We start from the raw sequence: 10,000 nt of genomic DNA on the forward strand, positions 1-10,000 counted from the left end.
GGGAGGGAGGGAGAGAAGGAGGGAAGAAGGAGCATAGATAGTAAAAGAAGGAATAAGAATAAGAGTGAGAGAAATGATAATGGAGGTGTTAGTAGAAGTAGTAGTAGTAGTAGTAATAGTAGTAGTGGTGGTGGTAGTAGTAGTAGTAGTAGTAGTAGTAGTAGTAGTAGTAGTAGTAGTAGTTTTTCTTTTTTTTACTACTAGTAGTAGTAGTAGCAATGATAATAATAATAATAATAATAATAATGATAATAATAATAATAATAATAATAATAAGTAATTCACCTTAATATTTGAATTTCACTATTATTTTTTCTTTCGAGTTTATATGAAAGGAAAATGTTTTAATTTCTTTAATTTTCACTAAGACTTATTTAATTCATTTTGTATCTGTGCGAGACTTTTGCCATTTTGATACCAGTTTATTGATTTGTCCCTCTGTCAGTCTGTCTGTCTGTCTGTCTGCATGTCTGTCTGTCTGTCTGTCTGTCTGTCTGTCTGTCTGTCTGTCTGTCTGTCTGTCTGTCTGTCTGTCTGTCGTCTCTCTTTACCCCTTCAGTGACTCCTTCAGAAATAAAAATACTTGTAATATCACCCTCCTCCTCCTCCTCCTCCTCCTCCTCCTCCTCCTTCAGTGCCTTCTGCAGTAGTTAGATCTCATTACTGATAGAAGCTTGAGTTGTTGTATTTGTTTCCTCGCCCTCTGCCTTGTCCTTATCTGAGCGAGGTAATGGTGCTAATAATTGTCCTCCCCTTCCTTCTGCGTCTTCTGCAGGAGGTTGGGGATCGTGCAGTTGATATGAGCTGGGGTTTTTGTTTTTTTCTTTGTTTTTGTTTTGTTTTGTTGTTTTTTCTCTCTTTTTCTTCCTTTTTTTGCTTTTTTGTGTCTTATTTTATTTTTTTTCATTTTTCTTTCTTTCACTCGTTCGTTTCTTCTTTACTTCTTTCTCTCCTTTCTTCCTTTCTTCTTCTACCTTTTCCCTTCTTACTTTCTTTTCTTTCTCCTTTCTTTTCCTCCTCCCTCCCTACACTCTCCTTCCTCCCTTCCTTCTTTCTTTCCATCCTTCCTTTCATCTATCCTCTTCACTTTCTTTCCTTTCTTAACCTATCCTTCCTCTTTCACCCAACACCCTACCCAATTCAAAACAAACCACACCAAACCTTCCCTTCTTCTGTGCCTTCTACAGCAGTTACACCATCGTGGCGCCGCGCATAGCCAGACCCTCTACTATATATCGTGTAGCAGTGGGCATTCTTAGCGGCAGCTCCCCTGTGGACGTCACTGCCCAGCTTACCTCCCCAGGGGCCAGCCTCACCCCTGCCAAGGCCACCATTGCTCCAGGAGACACCGAGGACCTTCTTATTCAGGTAAAGGAGTCAGGGGAGGGTAAAAGGTGTAGGATATCAGGGTTGGCAGCAGGATAGAAGTGGTTGGGTGGGGAACGAGTGATAAACCAGTTTGTTTTGGTGGAGGCAAGGTGACTTGGTTTACTTAATTGACTGGTTGTGTTGACTTATCTGGTGGAGGGTGGATGAGTAGTGGTGGTGGTGTAGTAGTAGTAGTAGTAGTAATCGTAGTAGTTGTAGTAGAAAGGGATCACAAAGAAAAAACAAATAGCAATAGACATTTTGGACCTTACAAGGATGTCTGGGAGAAGAAGGAGAAAGAGACAGTAAAGGAAGAGGAAAATGAGAAGAAAGATAAGTAGCAGTAGCAGTAGCAGTAGTAACAGTGGCAGTAGCACCAGTAGTATTAGCAACACCATTAATATTTAGCATGTAATAGGAACAAGGAGGAAGAGGAGATCCCAAACATTAAGAAGCTCTAGAGATAACACACGTAATCCATGAATATAGTCTAATCTTTAACCTCTATTCGCTTTACCTAATCCCTCCTTAACTGGTCTTCAATCCTTCCCTAATCCCCTCATATTCTCCCCTTAAGAGAAGATGGGAAACAAGTAGTAGTAGTAGTAGTAGTAGTAGTAAATAACATCAAACTAAGAACAACAAACAAAACACCTCATTTCTAAACATCCTGCTCTCCCCAGTCCCTCACACCTGCCCAATCCTTCCCACAGGTGCCCCACACGTCAGTCATCGCCACCTACACCCTGCACGTGGAGGGGCGCCGTGGCCACACCCTCGTCTTTAGAAACTCCAGCCAGGTGTTGTCCAGTCCTACATTCCTCACCATTCTCATCCAGCTGTCCAGAGTGTGTTTCAACGGTGGCCAGGATGGTAAGACGGTTTAGGGGCGTGTAAGAGTGTTTAAGGGTGTTGAAGAGGGTTTAGGAATGTGTTAAAGGGATTTAGGGATGTCTTAAGGGTTTCTACCTATACTTAAGACATAATTTTAAGTTTTTTTTTTTTTAGAGAATAATGGTGATTTTTAAGTTACTACAAGGACGATTTTAAGAGAGAAAATACGTTTAGATTTTTAGAGAGAAACTGTATTTAGAGTTTATTTAAGGGGGGAAATATTCTTAGACTTTATTTAAGAGGGAAAATATACTTAGATTACTTGGCTGGATAAGGAAATTACTTCGTGAAATTAATTTAGGTGGAAGTTCATTTGGATAACAAGAAAGTATGTTTAAACTGGGATAATAAGTGTGGGAACTTACGGTAATTAGAGGGATGGAGAAAATAACACCTTTGGAAACTCGTCTCAGGTGAAAGGAAAATTATATGTCAGGAGAGACAGATAAGGAAATTACATGTTATAATAAGATAATAATCAGAAGAAAATAATAAAGGAAATAGGAAAAGATTTTGTTCGTATTAAATTTTAAGAGAAGTTTGGAATAAGGGAAAAATTGTGAAGAAGGATTGAAGTTTGAGGTAAAGGTAGGACTGAAATATAAGGCTGAGTTAGGTTAGGTTAATTTAGGTTAGGTTAGGTTAGGTTAGGTTAGGTTAGGTTAGGTTAGGTTAGGTTAGGTTAAGTTAGGTTAGGTTAGGTTAAGTTAGGTTAGGTTAGGTTAAGTTAGGTTAGGTTAGGTTAGGTTAGGTTGGGTTAGGTTAGGTTAGGTTAGGTTAGGTTAGGTTAAGTTAGGTTAGGTTAGGTTAGGTTAAGTTAGGTTAGGTTAGGTTAAGTTAGGTTAGGTTAGGTTAAGTTAGGTTAGGTTAGGTTAAGTTAAGTTAGGTTAGGTTATATAAATTGTTATATATATTTTCCTATGTAACTTTCTTGGGCAATAAAACATTTCTTATTACATTTATCATCACCATAAACTCACACACAACACCATCACCACCACAATCACCATCAAAAAGCACCATTACTTAACCCCTTCAATCCATCCTGAAATACACAAGCACACATCACCACCACCACCACCACCACCACCACCACCACCAGCACCCACCACTCTCTCTCTCTCCCACAGTTGGCATCAAAATCATTCTTCTCACCACTGAGTTAAGACCTTACGAGGAACCTGTTGACGTCTTCATCCTGGTGAGTGTTATCTAATGAGTTCCTGCTGACTTCCTGTAGTTGTAGCCTTAGAAAAATAAGTACCAGTAATAGGAAGGTGAAATGGTACAAAGAAATATGGTTTAGATACTTATAGACATGAATTTATTAGATTATGTGTTGTTTTTTTCTTGTTTGTCTTTTTTTCGTCCTTATTTTAGGTCCCAAGATAATTACGAGCCTTTGTTTCCTTCTTGATGTTTTTTATTTATTTATTTATTTTATTTTTTTTTTTTTGTACAGTCGGGGAAAGAAGTTGTGTTATTCCAGTTTTGTGTAGAGAATGAGTGTGAGGTGTTTGTCTCCGCCTATCACTGTCTCACCTCTTGATCTTTGTTGAGTTTCTTTCTTTTCTCTCTTAATTTTCTTTCTCGTTTTTTCTTTCTTTCTTTCTTTTCCTCTTTCTTTATTTATTTTCCCTCCTTCACTCCTTCCTTCCTTTATTCATTCATTCTTTTTTGTTTTTCTTTCTCTTTTTCTTTCTTTCTTTCTTTCTTTTTCTTTCTTTCTTTCTTTCTTTATTTCTTTCCTTCTTTTCTTCTTTATCTATTTATTTCCCTCCTTCACTTCTTCCTTTATTTATTAATTCATTCTCTTTTTACTTTTCTTTCTCTCGTTCTTTCTTTCTTTCCTTCCTTCTTTATCTATTTATTTCTCTCCTTCACTCCTTCCTTCATTTATTCATTCATTCTTTCTTTTCTTTCCTTATTTCCTTCTTTCTTTCTCCTCTTCGTAATTTTCTTGCATTCTTTTTCACAAATCTCTTTTGGAATTTGCATGTTTGGTGAGTGAATGAACTTTGGCCTTGGAAGAAAGAGTTCATGTGGATTTTTTTCTTTCTTTTTTGTGTATCTATTATTATCGTTATTTATTCATGCATTATTTTTCTGTTTATTTTGAGATTTAAGATAACCACTCTAAGCAACTAGACCCGACTGCCAAACTTGTCCTGGTTCTCCACACCTCCACTCCTCCACTCCTGCGCTCCATTCTTTTTGCAAACCAGTCTTTATCTTTTTTTTTTTCCTTTTTTTTTTTATCGCTACTAACCGGTTTCTGCAAATTTTTAAGCGTCTCAGCAAACTCCAGCATCTTTTTAAGCGGCGTCTCTCGTTCCTTCGTGCTCCTTGTCTTATTCACCCACCAGACAGCTGTCACATTTTCATAACCGTAACTTACAACTATTAATTTTCCTTACGTGTATGAGTTGAACCGGTTAGAGCGCATTAGATTTACGAATATAGCTTTTGTTTGTTCATGGAGCGTAACGGGGTCAGTACAAGACTCGTGAGGAAAGAAGAAGAAATAGTTTGAATTATTGCAGTTTTTCAAAGAGTTATTAGGGGAAAGGTTGCAAATTGGTTAGTTTGTTTAACATCGGAAGTGTCTTGATAATTGTAAAAGGCGTTCAAGTCTCAGAAAGGTGGAGAGGCAGAACCAGGTAGATTTTTTCAGATTTTTTCAGTGGATGGAGTGAAAGACTTAGGTAATGGAAAACTTAGGTTCGTGTCGCAAGCTGGAGGAAGGTGGAGAAACAGAATCAGGCAGTGTTCCATAGTTTGCCAGTGAAAATGAAAGACTTAGGTTAGTAATTCAAGTTAGACATAGATGGGAAAACAGAATCAGTGTGTTTCAGAATTTGCCAGTGGAGGGAATGAAAAACTTAGATAGTGTTACTTTGTTTAGTGTTATTTGGTGTGTGTGTGTGTGTGTGTGTGTGTGTGTGTTATTAGGAGTGTTACTGAGTGTTGCTACATTTGGGACGAGTGTTACATGACTTTGTTTCATTATTGTGAGTGTTGCTAGTTTTGAAAGAGTGTTTTTAGTGTTGTTTCGTTCTCAAGAGCTTTTAGGAGTAGTGTTGCATAGTGTTTCTTAGTTTATGTGAGTGTTTTTTCTTAGGACAAATCTCTCTTATTACTACATCAATCCCAGGACAATTTAGAAGTATTACATAAAGTTCCTAAGTTTCTTCATTAGCAACAGTGTTTCTTAGAGTACCAAGTGTTACCAAGTGTTACGTAACCCTAGTCAGTGTTACTTTACTTGGCTCTTAAGTAAGGCAACACAAATCACCAAGTATCAAGATAATTTACAGAGGAAAACGTGGACAACTATTTGCTCTTTTTTTCCCTTTTTTTTTTTTCCTCTATTTTTTTTTTTTTTTTGTCCTTATTGATCCGGTTAGCATACAGACCAGTTGTCAGCCAGCCGTTTGTCCTTCAGTCAGGATAGTAGTCTTCGTTTTCTTTTTTGTGTTGTGGATGGCTTTTTTTTTTTTTAAGGGGGGTCTTTGTTATCTGAAGCACACGTGGCAGGAATTGTGACGCCGTTTTCTGTTTCTCAGTTTTGTTTATTTGTGTATTTAATTATTTGTTGGTTTATTTGTTTGTTTGTTTATGTTTTTTCTGCGCGTCTCAGTATATAATTTCTTTTTTTATTTATATTTTCTTCTTTTCATGACGGTCTCTCTCTCTCTCTCTCTCTCTCTCTCTCTCTCTCTCTCTCTCTCTCTCTCTCTCTCTCTCTCTCTCTCTCTCTCTCTCTCTCTCTCTCTCTCTCTCTGACGCAAACGTATAATTTTCGTCCATTTTCCTTTTTTCCTCAAGCTTATGATGACTTCTTAAGTTACCCCTTCTTTTTTTTATTTAATGTTAATGACCGCGTGTGTATGTGTGTGTGTGTGTGTGTGTGTGTGTGTGCGATACATGTTTACGTAAGTGCAGAGAGAGAGAGAGAGAGAGAGAGAGAGAGAGAGAGAGAGAGAGAGAGAGAGAGAGAGAGAGAGAGAGAGAGAGGAATGACCCGAAACTGGTTGAACTAATGAACTGAATTGAAATGAACTAAATACTAAAAAAAAAGAAAAAAAAAAGATAAAGAGAAAAGACAAAAGAAAACGGACGGCGTAGACAGAGAGAGAGAGAGAGAGAGAGAGAGAGAGAGAGAGAGAGAGAGGAGAGAGAGAGAGAGAGAGAGAGAGAGAGAGAGAGAGAGAGAGACACAGAGTATAAATATAGGAACTGATTCGGTCACATGCGATTTGAGAAAGGGTCAAGGGCAAGGAAGGTGAACAGGATCTCTCTCTCTCTCTCTCTCTCTCTCTCTCTCTCTCTCTCTCTCTCTCTCTCTCTCTCTCTTACGCAAGCAAATCTCTTCCTGGTTAGCTTGTTGTTGTTTAGAGAGAGAGAGAGAGAGAGAGAGAGAGAGAGAGAGAGAGAGAGAGAGAGAGAGAGAGAGAGAGAGAGAGAGAACAAACGTACCTTACCAAAAACATAAAAAAACACTCAAATATTTTTACAGCCATAATACCATAAACAATATTGATAAGTTAGGAGGGGAGAGGTGAGGGAGGGAGGGAGAGGAGTGAGAGAGAGAGAGAGAGAGAGAGAGAGAGAGAGAGTTAAATATCTAGAATGTAGGCACAGAGAGAGGGGGCGTGGAATTTTGGGGGCAGTTGCTAAGAGAACTAGAGAGGGAGGGGGAAGTAGGGAAGAGGGAGAGAGAGAGAGAGGGGGAGGGGAGAGAGATGATGGAAGGGGGGAAGACATAGAACAGTGAGTGGGAGGGGAGAAGAGAGAGGGGAGGGGAAGCAAAGGAGGCAAGGTGACCCGATGGAAGAAGAGGAGGAGGAATACAAAAGAACTTAAATGAAGAACAAACAGCAGCAGATCCTTTGGCCCTGACATGGCTGTTTGTGATAAGCTCTGTAATGCAAAGGAAGAGAAAATAAATAAAGAAAAGGAAATAAATAGAAAGGAAAAGAAAGAAGAATATGAATAGAAGGAGGAGGAACAGGAGGAGGAGGAGGAAGAAGAAGAGGAAGAGGAGGAGAACTGAAATAACGAACAGGAGGAAAAACTAAAGAAGGAAAAGGGAGAAAATGAGTAATAGAAGGAAAAAAAGAAGGAAAAAGGAAGAATAAGAGGAAAGGGGAGGAAAATGAACATAATGAAGGAGGAAGAGAAGGAAGGTTAACAAAAAACAAAGAATGAAAAAGGAGGAAGATAGATAAAAGGAAGAATAATGAGGTGAAATAACAGAAGAGAAGAAAAAGAAGAGGTGGAAGAGGAGGAGGAAGAGGAGGAGGAGGAGGAGGAGGAAGACAAAGAAGATTACATAGGATTATATGAAATAACCAAATAAACCTTTAGGTGAGAAGAAAGAAAAGGAAGAGGAAGAAGAAGAAGAAGAAAAATGAATTATTACTTTATAGAATTTAGTTAAGTCAGTGTTGCTTAGGTAGCGGCAGGTGTTGCAAGGCCACTGAGGGGCTGTCTGTCTGTCTGTCTGTATGCCTGCCTGTCAGTCTGTCTGTTTCTCTGTTTTACCTATTCATCTCTGTTTGTTTGTTTGTCTGTCTGTTGGTCTCCTTAATGATCAGTGTTTGGGTTCTGTCTGTGCTTTTGTTACTCTGTCTGTCTGTCTGTCTGTCTGTCTGGTTTTGAGTTTGTCTTAAATTTTCTGTCTCTGTGTTCTGTTATTTAAATGTCTGTTACTGTCTGTCTGTCTGTCTGTCTGTCTGTCTGTCTGGTTTTGAGTTTGTCTGTTAAATTCTTTGTCTCTGTCTGTGTCCTGTTGTTTAAATGTCTGTTTGTTTATATGTTGCTTTGCTGACTTATTTAATGGATTAGTTTGTCTGTCTGCCTGTCTTTCTGCTTGTTTGTGTGTTTGTCTGTCTGTTGCGGTTGTCAATCTTTGGGTTAGTCTCATTTTGCTGTCTGCCTTCTGTTAATACTTTGTCTGTCTGTTCTGTTAGGTTAATCTGTCTGTTTGTCTGTCATCTGTCTGTCTGCCTGTTCATCTGTCTGTCTGTTAATCTGTCTGTTTGTCTGTTCATCTGTCTGTCTGTTAATCTGCCTGTTTGTTAATCTGTCTTTTTGTCTGTTAATCTGTCTGTCTGTCTGTTCATCTATCTGTCTGTTAATCTGTCTGTTTGTTCATCTGTCTGTCTGTTAATCTGTCTGTCTGTTAATCTGTCTGTCTGTCTGTCTGTTCATCTGTCTGTCTGTTAATCTGTCTGTTTGTCTGTTCATCTGTGTGTTTGTCTGTTCATCTGTCTTTGTTATTTTGGTTTCTCTGTCTTTGTCTCAGTTTTATTCTTTCATTATGTTTATTTCTTGTTCTGCTGCCTTCTCTGTCTCCTTGTTACTGTCGTTAGTAGTAGTAGTAGTAGTAGTAGTAGTAGTAGTAGTAGTAGCAGTAGTAGTAGTAGTAGTTGTAGTTGCTGCTGTTCTTGTTGTTATAATAGCAACATACGAAAAACAAAAACAACAACAACATCAACAACAACACAACCACCATCACCACCACACACAACATCACCCCGGCAAACAAAACCGCCGCCACCACCACCACCACCGCCACCACAGCTGGGCGCGGCACATGGAACCGAACCGCAAAAAACTCTGACCCTTAATGACCCTTGCTTTAAGGTTGACAGTGGAGTGGAGAGAATGGTCGGTAGTTTTCCACACCTGGAGTAAAGTCACCTTACCTGTTCTGGCTTACTTGAGAGAGAGAGAGAGAGAGAGAGAGAGAGAGAGAGAGAGAGAGAGAGAGAGAGAGAGAGAGAGAGAGAGAGAGAGAGAGAGAGAGGGTTTCGAGTGAGTTTGATGCTATGTGAGGCAGGGAGAGGTTGAGAGAGAGAGAGAGAGAGAGAGAGAGAGAGAGAGAGAGAGAGAGAGAGAGAGAGAGAGAGAGAGAGAGAGAGAGAGAGAGAGAATTTCTTTAACGTTTCCCTTCTTTTCTTCCTTTCTCTCTTTTTCTCTATTTTTAACGACAAATTCATAAAGACAGACATACATGCATACATAAACACAAACAAACAAACAAAACAAACAGACAGACATACAGACAGACAGAGAGGGGAGTTATGAAGAGATTGAAAGGGAATGGGGAAGGAAGGTTAGGAAGGGAAAGGAAGGGAGGAATGGGTTGAACAAGGTTGGTATCTAGGTCTCAAAGGAAGGGAAGGAAGGGAGGGAGAGGGAGGGGGAAGGAATGGAGGAAAGGAGGGAAGGAAGGAGGGAGGAAAGGAGAAAGGAAGATAAGGAGAGAAGGAGGAATAGGAGTTATTTGGAAGAGAGAGAGAGAGAGAGAGAGAGAGAGAGAGAGAGAGAGAGAGAGAGAGAGAGAGAGAGAGAGAGAGAGAGAGAGAGAGAGAGAGAGAGTTTTATAAAGTGAGGTCACATTTTCGATATTCTTATTAGACATCAATTAACTCAACGTTGGGTAATGGAAAGAGGAGGAGGAGGAGGAGGAGGTGGAGGAGGAGGAGGAGGAAGAAGAGGAGAGGAGGAGGAGGTGATTAGAAGGGCGAAGAGAAGAAGGCGATACTACGTCTTAGAACGATAGAGAGAGAGAGAGAGAGAGAGAGAGAGAGAGAGAGAGAGAGAGAGAGAGAGAGAGAGAGAGAGAGAGAGAGAGAGAGAGAGAGAGAATCATGACTAAGAACTAAGGGCCATTAGCTAACACACACACACACACACACACACACACACACACACACAGCAACACACA

At 39.5% G+C, this 10,000-nt stretch overlaps 1 protein-coding gene across 6 annotated transcripts in view; it reads left to right on the forward strand.

Moving 5' to 3' along the window:
- Positions 1-10,000, forward strand: part of LOC135094810 (CD109 antigen-like) — a 113,033-nt gene that overhangs the window by 58,416 nt on the left and 44,617 nt on the right. For all 6 annotated transcript variants that reach the window (XM_063995212.1, XM_063995214.1, XM_063995209.1 and 3 more), the window contains 3 exons: positions 1,188-1,368; positions 2,082-2,241; positions 3,393-3,463. In XM_063995212.1, the coding sequence (XP_063851282.1) occupies positions 1,188-1,368; positions 2,082-2,241; positions 3,393-3,463 (412 nt within the window). The remainder of the gene's footprint in view (positions 1-1,187; positions 1,369-2,081; positions 2,242-3,392; positions 3,464-10,000) is intronic.

Source organism: Scylla paramamosain, chromosome 46 (assembly GCF_035594125.1).
Source record: "Scylla paramamosain isolate STU-SP2022 chromosome 46, ASM3559412v1, whole genome shotgun sequence".
In the NCBI taxonomy this organism is placed as follows: Eukaryota; Metazoa; Arthropoda; class Malacostraca; order Decapoda; family Portunidae; genus Scylla; species Scylla paramamosain.